This window comes from Meleagris gallopavo, chromosome 2 (assembly GCF_905368555.1).
Source record: "Meleagris gallopavo chromosome 2, MGAL_WU_HG_1.1, whole genome shotgun sequence".
NCBI classification, from domain to species: Eukaryota; Metazoa; Chordata; class Aves; order Galliformes; family Phasianidae; genus Meleagris; species Meleagris gallopavo.
Window position 1 is genome coordinate 44,494,229 of NC_139405.1, and position 21,550 is coordinate 44,515,778.

Here is a 21,550-nt window from a genome sequence, read left to right on the forward strand (position 1 = left end):
ATATGGGTACTAAGTCAACTTGTCCTGAAATTCAGACAGATTTGTCTTTTAGAGGAAGGCTTAAGTACAAGTTATCTGCCTTAACTCCTAAAAATACGTTGTTTGTAGCATATTACTTCTGGTAATAAGTGGCTATTTCTTCAGAAGCACACTCATTATCTGAAATCAAAAGTAAGTGGAAATATGAATGGAACCTTGGCTGCCACCACCATGGTTTTCTTGTTCTGCTGTTTTGTGCAGACTTTAATTCTTTCTGTTCTTACAGCTCTAGGAAATGTAGCTATTCCTAACTAGAGGGTTTAAATTACCTTTTGCTCAGTTTCCTAATTGAATTCTCTGTTTCTCCTAATTTGTGCTAAAGATTACTTTCTATTGCAACTGGTAGTCTCTTTTATCATCAATCATTTTTCTCAGAGATTATTCCCATCCCTTTTTATCAGCAGCTGGAAGTGAAGGTTAAACATGTTGAAGACATGGATCTAGAGCAATGAGAGCAATAGGATTTTCTCTATTGATGTGCTTTCTTGTTCTGAATTGCTTTCTTTCCAAAGTCTAAATTTTTATTTGATTTGAAACTTGGTCTGTGTAGAAATGAAGACTTTTGTTACAACAGATGCTAGAAGGAGAGATTTGTGAAAATAGCTTCCACTTCTATGTGCATTAAACACAAAAAATTCACTTGAGTCACATAACTTTTCTAATTATTATATGATTTAATTAGTACTTGCAAACAATGCATATAGCAAATTAAAAAAAAAAAAAGTCACAGGAATATGTGAGTTGTTCTGGGTCCTAAGAATGGACACTGACAATAGCCCTCTAGTTAAGGAAATGCTAATGATTCATTATGTCAAAGAATTCAACTGTGATTGAGTAAATAATAGGGAAGATTAAGACATCCACTAAATAATTCATGTTCACTTTTTTGCATGCTCAGATTTTGAGATCTTTATCCTGGAAGGTGATTCTTGACTGAGAACTCTCTTAGGCTGACACCTCCCTCCTTAAGCCAGAAGGCTTTGCCTGGGAAATGCTGGCTTCCTCTTCATCTGTGGTGGCATAGCTTTGCAGTGATGGAAGACAGGAGATATTGGTGTATAGTGCAGTCTGTTTGGAAAATATTGTGCTTCTTTTCTATTGATAGGAAATAGGAATATCTGTTAAAGGAACTAGAATAAGCTTGAGAGTATACAGATATCTGTGCTTGCAGTCATTTTACACAGCTGTTCTTGTGACAGTGGTATTTAGCTTAAATTGCTCTCTTTCCCCATTGCTAACCTCCCAACATTCTTAAGTGATATTCGTGAGGGCAACCCAATCCTCTTCCTGCATGTTTTTTGGTAGCTTAAGTGAGCCAAGCTGTTCTGGTTTCCTGTCACCCTGGTAGCCCTAGTCTACATCTGCTTTGTTTCAAGTTTTATTTCCTGAGCATGAATGTCTGTTACTGACTTGCTGGGCCAGAGATGATCTCACTATTGCAAGGAGCCGTTCCTTTTTTCTCCAGGAAAGAACATCCTAATGGCATCTTTTTTTCCTTCTTAGAGCTGCATAATAAGAGTAGACCAGAACGTAAGCTAATGTTCCCAGACCCTTCTGTCTTGCATCATTTCTGTTTTATTAATTCTGCAAGGCTTGTGCTATCAAAATTATTGCTGTTTCTGTTACCTTGCTTCTCAAAGTTATCTGATTTGTAAAGTGTGTTCTGATTTTATGTCACTGATAAAACTTACTAATTTGCATTGGATACCTTAGTATCCCATGTCACAAATGTTTCATGGAGATCGTTCTTTACCAGGTTCAGTAAAAGACAACAACAGATAGTTCTCAGAATCACCAGGATTGGAAAAGACCTTCAAGATCATCCAGTCCAACCATCCACCTATCACCAATAGTACTCACTAAACCATGCTCCTCAACACAAAATCCAAACGTTCCTTGAACACCTCCAGGGTCGGTGACTCAACCACTTTCCTGGGCAGCCCATTCCACTGCTTGACCACTCTTTCAGAAAAGTATTATTTTCTAACGTCCAGCCTAAATCTCCCCTGGTGCAGCTTGAAGCCATTCCCTCTAGTTTTATCACTAGTTACATGAGAGAAGAGGCTGACTCCCAGCTCACTAGAGCCTCCCTTCAGATAGTTATAGAGAGCAATAAGGTTTCTCCTGAACTTTCTCCTCTCCAGACTGAACAATCCCAGCTCCTTCAGCTGCTCCTCATAAGACCTGTGCTCCAGATGCCTCACCAGCTTTGTCGCCCTTCTTTGAACCTGCTCCAGGGCCTCAGTGTCTTTCTTGCAGCGAGGGGAAACTCACAGGGGAGTTGTGCATTTTGGCGTGGTTCTCCTTTACAGCAGTATACTAATCTTCAGCTTCTATTTGATTTAATGGCAGTTTCTTTTACCATACCATATGAATGGCTCAGTATAGCCTGGATGTGTTAGGTTTGGTGTGTCTCTTTTGTTTGTAGAAAGAGAATTATCAGATAATGTCATATAAACCTGTTTCTGATAAATTATGGCGAGCGGTCAAAGCAGGTCCTGGGGATTTGATGATCAGAGGCTGGAGCACCTCTCCTATGAAGAAAGGTTGAGGGAACTGGGCTTGTTTAGTTTAGAGAAGGCTCCGGGGGGACCTTATTGTGGCCTTACAATACTTGAAGGGAGTATATAAACAGGAGAGGGAACACCTGTTTACGAGGGTGGATAGTGATAGGACAAGGGGGAATGGTTTTAAACTGAGACAGGAGAGTTTTAGGTTAGATATTAGGAGGAAGTTTTTCACTCACAGGGTGGTGATGCACTGGAACAGGTTGCTCAAGGAGGTTGTGGATACCCCGTCCCTGGAGGCATTCAAGGTCAGGCTGGATGTGGCTCCGGTGACCCTGTCCATGGCAGGGGGGTTGAAACTAGATGATTTTTATAGTTCTTCTCAACCCAAGCAATTCTATGATTTAACGCAATGAAATTTTGAAGTCTTGCCCCCTTATGTAGGAATTGTTAGCCTGTGCTACAGAGAACCTAAGGAAATAATCTGAGGAAGAGGAGATGCTTTGACATCTTATATTGTCTTTTCATGGTTAACAGTAGGCAGCAGTTTATCTGGTATTTTTTCTGTTGTTTTTTTTTCTTTGGTCTGATTGACTGAACACAACTGGGATTAGGCAAAATGGATAATGTAAATGATGCAGCTTTGCAGTCCAAAGTAATTTTTCTTGTTAGAACCAGTTGTCATTCCTGAGAAACTGGAAGGAATTTGTATGCAGAAATCCATCTTAAAGCTTAAAAGAGAATTGCAACCTTCAGGTTAACCTTCGGTCAGCTGTCCTCTATTTGAATTTAATTTCTCTATTCACCCACTTGCCTAAGTTTGAGAAGAAGGGTGATTGATGCCTGAGGATCTGGGAAGGAAGACAGAGGAAGAAGGGGAATCATCAGTGGAAAAGTGACATTAGTTGGTGGTACACAGGAGTCATGGAGGTGACAAAAATTGTAACTTCATAATTTCCAGCTATCTTCTGAATGTTTTGGGCATATCATAGGGCTTTGTTTGAGAGAAAGTGGTGTTTCTCTTTACAGCTCATCAGCTTTAATTCTGACTTAAGCTTCTAGGCATTTCTCTCCAATGTATTTGAAAGTCTGATGTGCAGCTCTTGCTTTCTGGGAAGAACTTGATGTGATTGCTCACTGTTTGCTCTCAAAGGCAAGTTCTTGTGGAGTCTGTTATGAACAGAAGACTGGTATAAAGACAGCAAGAAGGTCTTTTGACTTCTTTCCAGATTCCAGTGAGCAGCAGCAGATCTGTGGGCCAAGATCAACGTTTGGAGTTGGGCTTTCAACTCACACGTCATTTTCATTTTGTACCTCTCATCACTTTTGGCATAGTTATTAGTAAGTCACAAAGTTTAAATTAAAAAAAAAAAATAGCATGTGTGCTCAGGACAGATTTGTTGTTTCTTCTCAATGAACCACACTACAAGACCAGACTTCTTCCCAACGACCTGCTCGGAGTTACTTATGAGCTAGGTTTGCTAGTCTTTGGGCTTTGCTTTAGGCTGTCATCTCCCTCCTCGTGTTAACTAATTCCAGTGAAGAGTTGAGCACTGACATAATTGTTTTAAATGTGATGGTCATGTTGTACAAGTCTTAACAGTGAAAATATTTACTAAAAGCAGCTAAGTGGGAACATGTAGCTTAAATTTAAGATATGCTGACTTAAAGGTTGTAAGACCTAGGAAAAAGAAAAAAAATATTTTCAATGTGTTAATTCAAACAGGAAGTTGCTTTAAAGAAAATGTTGAAATAAGACTGGTGTTCATTTTGCACAGAAACTTGCAGTGAGTGGCTTGCTACCATTTCTGATTTACTAAGCAGTTCTCCTGTGGTGGTGTTCCTATATGCAATATTAGAAAGCCAGTGGTGTTTTGGACAATAGGAAACCATATCCACAAGAGATGTGACTGCCTGGTTTCATGTCTATACAAAGCAGATGTTGGTGTCATGGAAACTTGCCAAGTTGCATGTTGTTTTTCACTGTTGGTTGGTACTAACTCCTTTGATCATCACATACTTTGTTGACCTCAGTTACTTGTGGCAAAAAAAAAAAAAAAAAAAAAGCACATGGTGTTTGCTGAAATATAAGATTGGTGAAGAAAACTCTGCGTTAAAGGAACTTCCTGCAAGCAAATGCTGAAATAAATGAGTCTCTCTGCTTGAATATATGAAAGGACTGGGCTGCATCTATCTTTTGCCTGGAAAGCACGTCCAGTAATTTACTGTGGTGGGTGGGGAATTAAATCATCATTTCTGGATTCCTCTGTTGGTGATTTCTGGCCCTAAAAGCATCGCCATGCAAGTCTTTGAAATGTTATTCAAGGGAGTTGCTAACAGGAGGGGGGCAGAAATCTCCAATAGCGGACCTGCAGCCAATAGAGAAAGAGTTTGTTGTGGTTGCTGCTTTAAATTTGTGTGCATGATTCTCTGCCATCACTTTCCACCCTTTTGCTAAGAACAAGTCCAAAGGTAAAAATGATTACATCATGTGCTAAGGCAAGAGAAGTGTGAGTTTTGGTTTCCTCTTCTGCTTAAAATGTTCTTCTTAAACATTTTTGTACTGATTGAAAAACAGAACCTCAGTCTTGGAGTGGTCCAGATTTCTCCATTGTAAATCACTGTTGCTCTCATACTCACCTGCAGAGTAGAGAATGAGAATCTGCTTGGAGCAGAATGGGGAAGGCAGTGTTAGACACAAAATGTGTCTATGCTTTTTATAATGCATTGTCTCCTAGACATTCAGTAATGTTCCAGCTCTGAGCTCCGGTTATTCTTGTACCTAATCACTGCAAGTTTATAGCAGAATGCTGATCTTCAATTCTTTCTTTATAATTACTTGTTGCAGGGAATGAAGTAGACAACCAGAATAAATGAGTAGTGAGGCTAGATGATGTAGTGAAGCATTGGAATAGCCTGTGCCAGGAGCTGTGGAGTTGTCAGTACCTGATTTTGAAAACCTCCTAGGTGTCTTTGCAGTTGAGATAGTAGGTATCATCCAGGGTTTCAAACCTCAAGTCCAGCTAAAGAAATTTACTAATGAAAGTCATGCAAGGTTAGAAGAATAGTGTTAGCTGTTTTAATGACTCATTCTTTCAAAACTTTGACATGGAAAATAACATCTCGGTAAATTCTTTGTGTGTTTCCCTTAAATGTTTTTCAAGTAACCAGTTAGCATCCGTGATGTTCTCTTGTCAGTTGTTTGTTCTTGAAGTACAGGCAGTGAGGCAGATCAGATTATAGTACTGATGGGGCAGGAAGCAGTCTAACCTCACAAAGGGTAGATGCAATTATCTGTAGCAGGGTGTAGTTGGGTTTTTTTTTTCTTTTTTTTTTTTTCTTTCGGGTAGAAAAACTAGACATTCTCAGGGAAACAAAGAATCAGTATTAGAGATTTGAAAGCATGTTTTTCTCTCTACAGTCAGCCCCTCCTGAAGCTGGTTGTACCTTACTGCAGGAATGTTCCCTTCCAAGCAGGCTGAGAGATTTCGTACTTTTTTTCTTTTCTCCTATGCATGAATTGTATGGAAGTGTCAGTGGAGGAGTTGGTTTGTAAGCTGAGAACTCCCATGATGTGGGTGAATGTGAGTTGACCAGTCTAGTTGTGAAATTCAGCCTCTAAAACCTCCTCAAAAAGGGGTAGGAAAAAGACTTACTCTAGAAATTTTGGACCAGCCATGGTTGGGAGCAAGAATTATATTTCGTTTTTAAGTTTTTTCCTATGTAAACCGATGTTTAGTTACATAGCCTGGCTGGTGTACAAAGAAAAGAAGGGTTTCACTGGCTGTCTGCTCTGTGGAGTTGGCAGGAGTGCATATATGAGTGACCTTGTGCTGTTGAACTACCACAGGGAGTTTCTGGGTAATAAATTTCTGTGGCAGATTCTGGGTGTACGCTGGTGGCATAATGCAAGGGCACTATAAACTGACATTAGCAGTCACTGATGAGAGCCATGAAGAGAAGGGATGTGGGGAGAAAGGAAAAGAAAGAGTGGAAAGATTAAAGAAAAATAAGTGTTAAGAACTGAAAGTCTGTAAGATGTTATTTACGAAAGCATTCAGTTTCTGCTGCAACTGCAGGAATGCACTAGTGAGAAATAGGCATGTGAGGTGAGGAGTAGGGACATACTTCTACTTAATTCAAACCCAGATCCTGGTCACATGAAGCCTGCAGAATCAAAAGTATGTACAGAATTATTTTTGGCTGTGCTTCTTTGAAATGTACTTGTGACTGAAAATATGAAGAGCTCTATGCATGTGGCATACCTGTGTAGTGAGATGCCTGATACATTATTCATTTTGTTCAAATTGTTGGGAAAAACTAAAAGAATAGACACTTGAAAGGGAGTGACTTTGAGGATATATTTTTCCCCCTCAGGTAAAGTTGGCTTTTTCTTCAAGAGGGACCTCATAGCCATCATCTCTATATTTATTTATTTATTTATTTTAGGCAATAGTGTTACTGGCAGTAAAGATGAAAGAAGAGAAAATCCTGTCTGGCAGTCACTTGTTCTCTCATTAGCTAATGTTGTTAGCAAAGCAACAGATAAATAAGAAGCTGTTGCTAACTTCCTTCTCAGTGTTCTGTCCTAAAATGTGATTGTAAATTCTGTAAATGTTTGCAAATGTTTGTTTGTTTTTTTAAGTTACTCAGTTTCCCTGTGTTTGGGGGTGTTCTGGGCAACTGGTGAAGGGTCTCTCTGGCTATGAAGCATCCAAGGTCCAAGAGATGCTCTCCTTTCAGAGTCAGGCTCTTCTACAACTCCAGGGTGGCTCCACTTTTTGTCCACCCCTTCTGGTCACAGGGAGGGCACAGGTGCAAACAATGTGCCTGTGCTCCCTAGGGCCAGCCATAGCCTTCGCCAGGTGCTGAGTTACCAGTTCAAGCCATGACCAAATAGTTCCCTTACAGCTGCTCTGATCAGAAATAAACAGGGGGCTGATGAGTCAGTCACTTGTCTGTATCTTGAATGTATTTATGTCGTGTTAAGATAGTGTTATTTGAATAGAGATTGTCTGTTAGCCTGTTTTAATACTGTTAGATAAAATTCACTCATGTCACTAGTGCCTGTTCTTCAGTGTACAACAAAATGTCATCTAAAAGCTTCAGGCAATTAATTGAGCTAATGATGACTGAACATGTAGAAAACTTGTTCCTAACTGTTCTCTGTTTTTATTCATTAGTTGAGGCCAGTGGGGAATCTAAACAGAAAGGATTTCAGAAGTTGTTCAAAGACTGGCCTGCTTTTGATCTTCTCTGAGGTGAATGAGGATGTGTAGTGCCCTGGGATTTACCTGAAGCCAGGAGAGCATCTTGAATGTCTCATCCTTCCAGCATAGAAAGAGACATATGCCCTGAGAAAGGGGTGCTTTTTCTCTGAGCAAAGAGCAGTGCCTCACATGGGACCTTTGCTTTGATGGAGAAGTATTATGATAGCTTTGACAGGAAGCAAACATGTCTTTTATCACTCTTTAGATCTTCCCATGACATGGGTTCCTCAAGGACAACACTGCTTTTTTTATTTCCCTCTCCATTGAGATCAAGCTTCTTGCCCCAAACTAGAGAAATTTTCTTAAATAAAGGTTAAATTCACAAGTCCAGTAGTCAGGCTTGTAGTTACAAGCAAAACAAATATGAAGCTTAATTATTACCTGTGCTTGATGATAGGATAAGCAAATAGGAAGGTAAAACCTGTGTGATAGTCACTAGGAGGTTGCTGAGGAATGACTCTCCAGCTTTTCAATACAGCTTTGTTTTAAACTGCTCTCACTGTCCTATCTTTCCTAGTATTTGTTTCTTAAAGTTTTAGGAATAAATCTGAATGCTAATTCTGAGCAGTTTTGAGGCATTTAACACTGATTTTCTTGGTGCAGGCTTTTTCCACACCCCTATCCACTCCCTTCGCTTACCTGTTTTATCAGGGAAAGATATACAGATGTATTTCATATTAATAATTCCCCTTGGCTCTGCACACTTTGCCAGCCAACCCCTTATCTTTGCCCTGGGGATGGCAGTTCTGCATCCTGTCTGAGCTATTGGCTTTGCTGTAAATGATTGATACACTCGTGCCAAACGCAGAGTGCATCTGCTGTAGCGGAACATACAACTGCTACTTCTGACAAGTTAAAAGGATGATGCATAAGGTGTACGTGCAGCAGACCTTATTGCAGATGTCCAAGCTACTTTCTATTCTATAATTGTACCGTCTTCAGAAGTTCTTCTGTTTGTGATTTCTTATAATTGATTCACAATTGCTTCTTTTTCACCTGCTTGCCACTTAATTCATGATTTTAGATGCCACTTCTTTTTATTTGTTTGACAAACACCATAGTGAGTTGCAGTGTAATTCTCAACAGAAAATCAAGAGTTTCGCCATATGATATATAATTAAATCTCCATTTAATTATAGGACATTGACAGTGTAGTATAGAATTAGGAGAAGGTTCATGTGAGAAGTTCTTCTGCTGGACAGCCCCAGCTGGCAGAAGCATTTCTGTAGAGATGTGAATAGAATTAAAGAAACACAGTAAAACAGAAAATTTTAAATTGAGCTTCTCAACATGCAACTTTTGAGCATTATTCCAGTTCTCTGACTTGTTCCTCAAAGCCTGTTTCTAGGACTTGGGAGAGAACTTCTCTAAATGCTGAAGGGTCATTTTCAAAGTGTCTTGGATACTCAAATGTGACTGAACAATGGTGACATTTGGACACCAGTCTCACTTTAGGCCAAATCAAAATTGTGTTACACAGAATACGTAAAAAGCAGAAGGGTGAAGCAGTCTGGAGGGATACTCATGTTACACTTACATGGACAAAGTTAAATGACTTTTGAAAGTTAAGTGGAAGTGAGAAGATAGACCCTGTGCCTCACTGCCTGCTGGAGGCTGGTGTTCTGGGTTCTGCTGGCTGGCTTTGGGCAGCTCAGCCCATCACAGGCTTCATGTTGGGACAGACGTTTGTATGGCAGAGGAGACTGGGGGGCAAAGTGTGAACATTAACCCGTATCTGTTTCTAGATCTGACTCTGGGTGGCTTTAGGAAGGCTCTGATGTGTCTGATGTGTCTGGGCTGCTTCTTTTGTCAGAGTTTGTTAATGCCAGTTTCATATAAGCTCTGGGCATTTTAAAGAAACTTGAGAAGTATTAGAGCGGAGGAGGGAGAACAAAATAGTAACACCATCAGCTGAATAAAATAAGGCAGTGACAGACCAAAACCTAACAACCAGGAAATCGCCCTGAACTAGGTGCTTACAGGTACCGCTCATGGATGCATGTCCATGTTGTCAATTCCAGCTGTCAAAATGCAACCTTTCAATTTACTGTGGCGACATTTGAATCCACGCCCTAGTTCGGGTCACCTTGAACAATACAGGCTTTCAGGATGGAGGATTTAGTCTTGAGACAGTGTAGCAAAAACTGGTATCAACGTTTTCTCCCAGTTGTCTGGGGTGGGCACATTGCCTTGGAAGGAACTTTCCCAGGCAGTAGTTCTTCTGTTGCGTAGGTGCTGAAGTCTGCTACGTGTGCAAGGCACCTCAGACAACAGTCCCCTTTGGAATGGATGAGTTTTTCTGGGTGAGTTTCAGGACCAGTACCTTCTCTGGGTATGCCTTGAAGGGAAGAATGCTGTGGGTTTACCACCTCTGGCTCTTTGCTTGGGACTGTCATTGAGCTACTAGCAGGAGCAGTCAGACTGAATACAAAATGCAGTCACTGGCTGTACTATCACCTATGCTACGAGTAAGACTTTGGGAAAGCACTACAGTTTGAGCCTACCTTGCCTGAAGCCAATTGATTCTGACATGGATTGGTGTCCTGCTTGCTGTCAGTGCTTCACAGAAGTTTTGTGTGCAGAACTCCTAGGAGTACAGGAACCTGTGTACATGGGAAATAGGCCTGTTTATTCCTCCTGCAAGCTTGTTTTGATCTTCGTGTGATTTATTTTTTTTGTAGTACTGTAAACCATAAATGCTTATTTTGCATGTATTTTGATAATACCACCGTATTAAATTTGTAATTTTCAAGTGAAACTCCTTTTCTCAGTGTCACTGTGGAAAATTCCTTCTCCTGCCATGCTACCTCATTTCCCTTTTCTCTCCTGCTCCCTGCTGTGTCGTCCCCCCCCCTTTTTTTTTTTTACCATGTGTTGTTGAAGCAACTGGTGTTTTTCAGTGCACTGCTAATTTGTGACTTTGCATATAGTTTGTACCTTCATTTGTTTTTTTGTTCTTTATTTTAGAGATGGTAATGCTACTGGAATGGTGGTCAGGCACCGATTGCACCCTCTACACTGATCCAGAGAGTTACCACAAGTATGGGAAGGAGAATGCCATTGTAATTCTAAATCACAACTTTGAAATTGACTTTCTCTGTGGCTGGAATTTCTGTGAAAGATTTGGAGTCCTGGGGGTAAGTTTTGATTAGCATTTTAAATAAGCTTCCTCTTCTTGGATGTGGAGGAAAAAACACACAAGTAAAATGTTTGGTTTATTTGTAATTGTTGTGGCTTAACCCCAGCAGGCAATGCAGTACCACACAGCTGCTCACTCACACCTCGCACAGTAGGATGGGGTGAGAATTGGAAAGATAAAATTGCAAGAACTCATGGGTGGAGGTGAATACAGATTACTAGGTAAAGCAGAAGATATATACACAAGTAAAGCAAAAAAGGAATTTATTCACTACTTTCTGTTAGCAGGTGGATGTTCAGCTGTTTCCATGAAAACAAGTCTTATTACATGTAATAGTTTCTTGGGAAGACAACTGCGATTCCCCTGAATCGCTACGTGCTCCCACTCTCCTTTTTATTTCATCCAGCTTATATTGCTGAACACAGCACCTTCTGATCAGTTTTGGTCAGTCCTAATTGTCCACTCCGAGCTTCTTTTGCATACCTAGGCTCCTCACTGGCAGGGCAGCTTGAGGAGCTGGAAAGCCCTTGACACAGTGTAGGTAACTTCAGTTCTGCAAGAATTGAAACATCCTAAATCCATAGCACAGCACCATACCACCTACAATGAAGAAAACTAATTTTATGCCAGCCCAAACTGGGACAAGAAGATAATATATCTGTTCAAATGTCACCTGTCAGGTCATGGAGATGATTCTAGCACCTCTCTTTAGCTAGTTTAACTTAATTCTGTGATGGTAATGATAATCTGGATTTAGAAAACTGTTTCACTCTCCTAAGAAAGCAGCCTAATGCCTTGTTTTGGCAGTCTTCTATAGCATCTTCTTCCAACTTTGCTATTGGCTGTTGTCAAAAGTCCTGAACTTGGTTTGTGTGAGTTTGACTTCTTTGGGCTGTTCTTCTCTGAGCTTTTCCTTTGAGCGCTTTGCTTTTTCTGTATGTTTAGTCACCACTTTGGCCCCTTTAAATTATAATCACGAGGTCTGCTTTAAAGCAAACAAACCAAAAACATTAAAAAAAAAAAAAACAAAACAAAAAAACCACCACAGCACACACACATTTTAAGGTCTTGCTTATTGCTGAGGCAGCTGTTGACTTCAGGTTACTGTGGAACAATTCTACTATCATGTCTGGGGCCAAGCTCAGAGCCTGAGAATATCATCAAAGGTAGCAGTAAATGTAGGGAAATCTGTTCACGGCAGATGTGTATACTAAAAGCATTCTCCCTCATTATTCAGTGGTGCTTGTTATACCGTGGTGCTTTAGACTTACAAAATTAAACAGGCTACCCCAGTGACTGCAGTTCTGTAGATAAAGCTATTGTAGATGGTTAGGACCTTTTTCACAAAGTGCCATTGTAGGAAATTAAAGTATTGTTTCTGTACAAATAGTAAGGGCCTACAAGGTCAAAGTTCTTTTGTTTTATGTTGGTGCTGTCTGGTTGGATTGAATTTCATTAATTTTAATGATGTTTTTTAATAATTTTCCCAAGATAATCAGGATTATGTTTTAATTCTGTATATTGCTGCCTACACATAGGAAAACCACCACATAAACTATTGCACAATTACTGTACTGCATTAACTGAAAATAGTTCTTCCTGTCTTTAAATGCTGAGTTATTATTCAATTTGTATCTTTGCTAATCTTAGAATTCTTTTAGGAATTGATATATCTTTTTTATAATTATTTTTTAAACTATTTCAGTCTTGATTAATGTACTGTGGTTTTACTTCCCAGAAAATGTTCTAGGAGGAAATTATTCCCATGTGCTCTTACTTGCATAGATGTCTTAACACAGGAAAGCAGTACATTTCCCTGTAGGGGTAACCAGTCAAGGTTCATCATAAGCTAGGTTTACACCAAACAGATGCTAAAAACCAGCACCTGCCCACTCCAATTTTTCATCCTAAGTTAGTTTCCTAACTGGATTTACTGCATTGGCTTCCCGGTACTCGGTTTTGTGCAGCACAGGAGTTGGTGGATGCTTAGGGATGAGGGACATATCTTGGTGTGACTTCATGCTGCCTTACACCAGCTTACAGGGTACAAAACTGCAGGATTTGTTGTGGCAGCACAGTTAAGGATGTAAGAGCCATTATGCTGGGGGCTAGTCTTGCCCTGTCTTTTAACAGAAGTAAGAGGCAGATGTGTGGGAAAGAGTTGCAAGAACAACACGAGCATACAGAGAGATTTCTAAGGGTTGTCCTAGCCTTTAGCAATGTGTGGCTCAGGGACTTTGTGAGTCAATGAGGCTTTCTATTTAGCATGGTTTAGCTTTATACTCTGCAAAGTGTCTGTGCAGACTCTTTAGGTATCTACCAACATCTCACTAAGCCAGTGTTGCGTCCCCTGCTGCTGAAAGTTTGTGCATTGCATCTCCAGTATCAGTTTCAGTACTTGTCTGCTTGGTACATCATAAGGAGAGATGGCTGGGGAGGATGAAGAGGAAGAAGATGAAGACCAAAGGAGTGGAACTGTTTGTACTTAGCTGCAGAAGGCAGAGAGAATGGTGGTATTGTAGTGCACAGCTGTATGTTACATCTGTGGTACACAATGACCATACTGTTAACAATATTGCAAATGTGTGTTCAGTTTCTGTTTTACGCCTTGAACTTTCTAGTCTTTCCTGACACAAGAAAAAAAAAAAACCCTTGTATTTATTTATTTATTTAAATGCAATGTGACAGCTGTCCCTGCTGGTATTTTTTGCAACAGACGTTCAATCTGCTAATTGTTCTTCTCCTTTCATCTCTCTTCTTCATACTGGCTTTCTCTTCTGTCTTTATGGCTAAACTGATACAGTCCCACCAAGTTTATAATATTCTGTTACTGTGGTTTTCATTGTTTGTTTTATTTTCACTTTTTCAGGGAGAGGGGAAATTTTTGGTGGAGGGAGCTTAGTCTCTTGTATGCCGGTGTTAGGTTTGTGATACTGTGTCTTCTTGTCATTATTTGATCCTTATGCCTAGATGGCACGAGGTTCTTCACTTTCATGAAAAATTCTTTGTCTACAGAAGAAAACCTGGCAAAAAGACCCAAAGGAGTTGCTAAGAACACATGTGCATATGTATGTTTGGGATGGGATGGAAAAGGGTAAAAAGAGAAACAAAAAACCATTTATTTTACTTTTTAATTACTTTCTTTAATATGATACTCTTGAAGCACCCATTCAAAGTGCTAGGAGGTACTGGCTTGACAGTGTTGAGTGAGAGCCAGAGACCTATTCATTTAGAGCGGTGAAGGCAAAAACCACATCAAGAAGCAACTGTGTGCTTACTTTTTCTCTTGCAAGTTATTTTAAGCCACAGATTACCTTGCTGCTTGCAGTTAGGCTCTGTGCAGCTAAAGCTACTAGCGTGTGTTAGCAGCACCAAACTGTAGAAGACTTTTGGTGATTGGTGATTAGGAGAAGGGTGCAAACTTCATAAAGCGTAGATGTAATTAAGACAGTCATGTTCTGTGTAAGATGTTATTCAGGACTTGCACTGAAAACATACTGGTATACTCCTTGCCAGGGTACATTGGGTTCTTCTGATTCATTGCTTGATATAAACAAGCAGTGACAAATTACCTTTTTAGTCATTTTAGTAACTCTTTTCCTGAGACGATATTTATACCAGCAAAAATTACCTTCAGTTTAAAGCTAAATCTACTCATTCGTTTTCCCCTGAACACAGGTATTGCTCAGCCTGTTTCATCATTTTTAACCCTAGTTATCTGTTCCATATAACATATAATGTCAGGAAAACCAAATTTTATGTAAAAGTTATTCATATTGAAGCTTGCTGTTGGAGAAACTGAGCGTGACTGATAGGTTACTGTATGGGAACGATAGATGTGTGAATATTGATTACTTTTTAACACTCATTTGTTTGTACATTTTAATATATTAATAGAAGTTATATGATTGTTCATGCATTTAGACAAAAGACATTGTTTGCATTTAATACAGCATCTTAGCATGTACTTGGGTATACATCCACTAGAATATTGCTGTTACCTTTCTTACATGGAAAAAGTATGGGTCTTCCCCTCCCCCTAAAGAAATGCATCTTCCCATCTTTCTGACCTAATACTGTAATTTGAAAGAGTGCTGTATTTCAAAAATAGAGCAAACAATTATCAAAAGTATGTCAGCAGTGAGGGCAGCCGATAGAGAAAATAATTTACGACATAAATTGCCTGCTGCTACTGGCTTGCAGCTGCAATAAATTTGTTTTGAAATTGTTGAACAAATTGTGTTAGACATCCTCAGCTTGCAAGTAGATTTCAGACTGCTTGTTGCACTCTGTGATTAAAAGATGCTGAATAACTGAGACTGGAGACATAAATCAGCAAAGCTGTATGAACATATTTAAAATGACCATTTAAAATTAAATTTTGTTAGTGGCATTGGCACATGAGGAGAATTTCACAGCTATTTCTTTCCAAAGTGACTTGGTGAAAAGAAATTAACCTGTGTTAAAATGCTATGACTACAGATAAACTGTCCTTGTCCAGCAGTGATTTCATAAGATGTCTGTTGGAATTACACCGCTCCGAGCAGTGGAAATGTTTAAATTCCTTCAGGAATGCCATGTACTTTTCATAAAGTGACAATTTATTTATTCTGTTTAGTGAGCTGAATTTAAGGGTTAGAGGTGACTGTCACATATTTTCCAAAGCTCTTTGGTAAAGGGAAAATTGGTAGCAGAAGTGAAGCACATCCGCGTTCTTCCTGTTGTATTTACATGGGAGCTGTTTCAGTAGACAGCTGAAACAGAACAGACTGTAGCTGTCATTATTGTAAGAGAGATGAGAGCTCCTGAGGGCCAGGCCTAATATGTTCTTCCCACAGAAGAGCACTCCTACCAGAGTAGTGACTGCTGAGCTTCCTTTTGCCAAATACTTCTGTGCCATCAGCCTAACTTCTACTTCTGGAGTAGGTGAGGTACACGAAGCAGCATTAGGTGATGTAATTCCTTTTTATGTGCATTTAAGGAGATGTGCATTCACATTCGTCTGAAGTGCACTTCTAGATTTCAAAAATGCTTTGGCACAGCAAATGCAGAGGAGTGTGACCTGTGGAAGAATTCAAACATCTGCTCTGCTGTTGTGGTCATGCTGCACCTGTGGCACCGCAGCTCACATCAGGCCTGTCTCTGTTTCACTTTGTTTTTGGGGGTGAATGAGGTGTGACTGCTGCTGTTTGCCTGACGAATTGGTGGATTCTGCCAGGATTCCAGTTGGGCTGCTGGCTAATGGCCGACCTGGTTGTGACTGAGGTGTGGGTAGCAGTTCCCTAAGGTTTTGTCCTGCTTCCCTCATCTGGGAACACTTGGCATCTTTGGGTTTTTAATGGGGCAGAGCTTTGGCTCAGGTGTCTTCCTCAGTCTTGCATAGGAGAGAGGAATGAAAGCTTCTGTACTGGTGTATTTTCATTGGGCATTCTACGTGATGGCCTATAACAAAAAATGCTCCATGGAGATCTTTAAAAGCGTATACTGAAACTGTTTAGCTTTATTCTGGAAATAAGAGGATGACTCATATTAGAATAACTGAGTAAAGGAAAAGCAGTACTGTGGCAAAAAAAGTTTGAGAGCTAAGGAAGGTGGTGGGAGGAGAGCCTTTCCCTGTGGCTGGTCTGGGGAGCTGGAAGAGGAGGCTGGGCTCGCTGCTGCTGCTGCTGTGCAGCATGGATTAATGTCCAGGAAAAACTGAAATTGCAGAAAGTCTGCCTCAGCTTCAGCTACTGAGTCTTCCAGCTGCTCCTTCGGGGACAGCAGGCCTTGGGGGTATGGTCTGGACCCATCACTCAGTCTCAAAATGAATGAGAGAGAGAACTTTGTTATAAAGTATTAAATTATTTGATAGTGTAAATTCTTGCATTCGTAGGAATTGAATTCTCATGTCTTTTTTTCCACTTCTTCTGTGTAACAGTCACTTGGAAGCTATTTATGTGCATTTGCCTTCCACTCCTATGAGCTTTTAGATAGCTTAATAATTTAAGGTATTTTCCTTCCTCAAGGGAAGAGAGCAGATGAGAGAAATGAACTGAGATAAAGAATTAGGTCAAATCTCTTTTGCTAGTAACCAAATGAACAACAGCAACTAAGAAAGGAAATAAAAGCAAATAATGGTGGCTCATAATTTCTACCAGTAAATAACGTCTTCTAGTCAGATGCCATGTCCTGGAACCCATCTGCAGAGCACAAGTGTGGCACTACTTATAATGATATCACAGATAGAAACTGGATTGTGTAATTGCTCCTGCTATCCTCTAGGAAAATGCAGCTGTCTCAGGGATTGCTGAAATAATTTTTGTGTACACACGCACTCACAGTGGCGTACTTTTTTATTCACTGAAGGGGAAAGTGAAACAGCTCACCAGTGCAGCGTGACTTGAAAAGTAGAAAATGAGCAATTGGAATCAAATCTGCCTAAAGGAGAATTGTTCTGAGGTAATCACAGGACTCAGTTCTAGAGTAGGATTTGAGATTTGAAATGAGTTGAACCCTTGATAAGCAATAGACTTGTTATGCGTTGTATGGATAAGTCACTTCAGTGTCAAATCTGCGAGGCAGGAATGGTGCTTATTTTATTCCAGAAGAATGCTCTGAAGAGAAATTCGCTAGTATAAGTATTTCTGCCTGTCCATTAACAAATCTGAACAAGCAGGAAGTATTTGTATTGCTGCTGCTGTTTCTAGTGTTTAAGATTTCCTACACTGGGAAAGCATTTGCGATACAGATGTGTGCCTCAATATGCTATTGTACAGTGCAGGCTTTATGACGGTTTAGTAAATTTGGCTGTTGTGTCATACAAGGAAAATTCTTCTTTGTTTTGCTTTTGTACTGGTTTTAAAGCTGGAACAGAATGATATATGAGTCAATATTAATATCTAGCTATGCATATGCCACGTCCAAACAGAACTCAGTAACTGGTGTGATTCTGTCTTACTTCCTTTCACTCTATCTTGTAGAGTTCCAAAGTGCTGGCAAAGAAGGAGCTCTCCTACATGCCTATCATTGGCTGGATGTGGTATTTCCTGGAGATAGTCTTCTGCAAGCGTAAGTGGGAGGAAGATCGGAAAACAGTTATGCAGAAGTTGCTGAATCTCCGGGACTACCCTGAAAACTTTTGGGTGAGTGATGACTAATGAGAGGAGTGGGAGGTGCTGCAATGCCTGGAAGAATGAAAGTGTAGGTAGTGTCTGTTGGTAACCACATTGCTTCTGAGAACTTTGATTTCTGAACTTCCTAGCAGTAACCAGAGAATACTACCATAGTGCTGAATTCTATTGTGAATTTCTGATACAATAGTCTAACCTGTCTGTTTTCTACCTCTATGGAGCCCTACAGGTGTTATTTTAAAAATGTCCCCACAATGATCAATAAGAAGCTTTCACAGTATCACAGAACTGGGGACCTCTAGAGATCATCGAGTCCAACCCCTCTTCTAAGGCAGATTCCAGTTCCCTAAATATAGGAGCTGGAGGAGGGGTGTCTGTGCTCTGTCACTTGCAAAAGGTGTTGAATGCATTTTTGCAGAAGTAGGCAGTTCAGTGCTAATTGGTAAACTCAAATTACCGCCATCCCTTATATGCTGCTATGATGGGATTTCCGAGAGGAGGCTATGCCTGCAATAGGAAATATTTAGTTGCTCTATTACAAAAGGCATAGTGGTAGCACCTTGTAGGTATAAAGCAGAGCGTGCTAGATGTGTTAGAAGGATTTTCTCAGCAGTTTCTGTATGTTTCATCTGACTATTTAACATGATGCGTGTTAGAAATGAGTAAAAGCGCTCCTAGATAGGCTGGATCTGAAGCTGGAAACTTGGACAGGTTTCTTCAGTTTGTCTAGTGGGCTAAATTTTTGCTGTGGGGTATTGAAACTTCGCTGATGCAATACGCACTGCCCTCTGATGCATTAATTTGGATTTAGACTTGGCAGAAAGCACATGAGCACATGCTAAATCACTGAAGATTCCTATGGTCTCCCTTTCCTGACACTGACAAAATTGTAATTCATATCTGAGCAGTTAAACTGTTCATAAGGGTTCATAAGTTCTCCTGCATCTACTGCCCTACCTATGTTATCAACCCCGTCCTTGTCATCAAACCTAGTATCTGCTATTGCTTGTGCTTCATGTGCTCTAGTGAAAGCAAGTGGGCTAATGAGGCATTTCGTAGAATTGCGTTTGGTTCAGACACCTGACGAGTTTTAGATACTGGAGCAGCTCTGCATCGCTAGGAGACTTGTAACAGAAAATGTGTTTTGACTGTTTTCTAACATCTCTTTAGAGAAGGAGTGACCCATTAGAGAAATCAAGTCATTTAGTCATGAGTAGCAAAGCAGATGTTAAAGACCACAGGGTGGCAAGTTACATGGGTGGGGGAAATTGAGAGAGTTGTGTTTGTTGTTTTTTTTTTTAATAGTTCCAGGGCAATTACCTTGCAGTGTATATGTCTACTTGTGTCCCTGCTAGCAGTGTTTGTTTGGGCCATATTGGTGGGAATCAGTGAGGGCTCTGGTCAAGCATGTGTAGAAAACCTGATCTGTTTTCTGACTGCTGTTCTTTCTTGCTTTTTAGTTCCTGATTCATTGTGAGGGCACAAGATTCACAGAACAGAAGCACCAGGCTAGCATGCAGGTGGCTGAAGCCAAAGGCTTGCCCAAGCTCAAATATCACCTACTGCCACGAACAAAAGGATTTGCTGTCACCGTGCAGTGTTTGAGAAATGTAGGTAAGGAAAGTCACAAGGAACATGCTAAATGGTTATTTCATGTAACAGCTCTCACTTTGCTGTGCTCTTCTTTTCCCCATTGTGCATGTTTTATCAGAAGAATGCTAGAATCTTTTCTGAGCTTTCTTCTACTAGTCTGTGAAAATTAAAATCAGGTTTGACTAGCAAAAGCTGAGGGCAGCTTCATTAGTTTCTTATTTTTGCTTTCTGTTCTGTCATTGTATTGAGGAATCCCCAGTTCTGGATATTCTATTTATTCCCAAAGGATAATGATTCTTAGTTTTTGCCATACTATTAAGAATTCCTATTCCAAATGAAGCCAATAAGTCAGAGAATCTAAGAATGCATCCTAAATGTTTTCTTATGGCATATATAAGTATCACTTTTTATCAAAAGAGTGTTACACTTTAAAATGTATGCCTAAATATACTCTGGAGAGTTTTGGTAGCCTTTGTGGAGCAGAGATGTGGGAAGTCAACCTTTTCTGAAGATATATGTAGGAGAAGTTTAGAAACAAATTACAAAATCTGAATAAATATTTCGTTGTTAATGTTGTTCAGTCCCCCCTACTCTCCTTCTGGTTACCCGAACTAAATTTACCAACTTAGAGTGCCATCAGTAAGAATGCGGCACAAATGCCTTTAAAGTGATCTTGTTTGACTAATAAAATCCAGCTAAGTCTTCTGCTGTGTACTTCAAGGACAAGGGAAAAATAGTGCTAAATTGCACCCATTGCTAAATTGGGCTTTGGTGGATTTATGTGCTGTTAGAAGGCTGATATGTAAGGAAGACAAAGTAGTTGGTGGTTTAGAAGAAAATGTTCTGGCATGACTGAAGTTAATGTCAAAGCTTCTTTTCTCTTTGAAGACATGTTTTCATCTGGCATATCTGGGATAGCTGATGTAAAAAAAAAAAAAAAAAAAAAAAAAAAAAACTTTACAGTCAGCTGTCTTGCTGTCTGTCATGTTTCTTCTTCATATCCTCTCTCAAGTCAGGTAGATGATATCACTGTTGTAGCTTGTCAGGCATCAGTGATTTCCAAGCCCCAAAATGGATGGCATTGCTTGGATCTTTTCTGATACATGAAGTAGATGGAGATTATGTGCAACTTCCTGAAGGGCACAGTTTAACCTTCCCTTTTGAATAGGACTGTTTTGCTGAGGAGGAGGGGAGGAAGACTTGCGGCACTGAAGAAGATCTGAGTCAGAACTCTCTGACCTCCAGTATCTTGAGCTGGGGAGTCAAGGACAGGTGATCTTAGTGGTGATTTTTTTTTTTTTTTTTTTTTTTTTTTTTTTGTTGTTGTTGTCGCTATTCAGTATGAAGAAAAGAAAACATAGTGTGGCTGTGGACAAGCAGCTGATTTATGGGAAAATATTCCAAAAGGAAATAATTTCAGGGAACTCAAGTGCCATTTATAGGAAGTTTGAGATATTCATGAGATAAGCCACGGTAGCACTTCTAGAATCCTAAATATTCAATATACTTTCAGGACAACAAAGACTTAGATTCCCTAGAATACTTATTTAGGGAACAGTATGTTACTGCCTCAATCCTTGCTGGATTTATCAGGGTAAGACTGAGGAGTTAAGATTTCCTTTGTGAGGGTTCATAGATAGTTGCTGTTGAAACTATGTAACTTAAACCCAGCCAACAAACAGAGAGAAAAACTTGATGATCCCTGATAAGTGTTGCAGTTCTTGTGGGTATGTTGCCTTACTTGCACTGTCACTTTTTGGAGTAAGAGAGAGGTAATTAGATCTGGATTACTATTTGTTTCTCTCTTACAGAGACAGGGGTACATTTGACCATCATTTTAAAGGCCATCTAGGCCGTGTCTCCCTTGCAATAAACAAGGACACCTGCAGC

General features: G+C 40.0%; 1 protein-coding gene across 2 annotated transcripts in view; it reads left to right on the forward strand.

The window, feature by feature from the left end:
- The window catches only part of AGPAT4 (1-acylglycerol-3-phosphate O-acyltransferase 4), a 71,875-nt gene that overhangs the window by 29,118 nt on the left and 21,207 nt on the right, over window positions 1-21,550 (forward strand). For both annotated transcript variants that reach the window (XM_085216940.1, XM_085216939.1), the window contains 3 exons: window positions 10,784-10,953; window positions 17,918-18,079; window positions 19,528-19,681. In XM_085216940.1, the coding sequence (XP_085073066.1) occupies window positions 10,786-10,953; window positions 17,918-18,079; window positions 19,528-19,681 (484 nt within the window). In that variant the 5' untranslated portion in view covers window positions 10,784-10,785. The remainder of the gene's footprint in view (window positions 1-10,783; window positions 10,954-17,917; window positions 18,080-19,527; window positions 19,682-21,550) is intronic.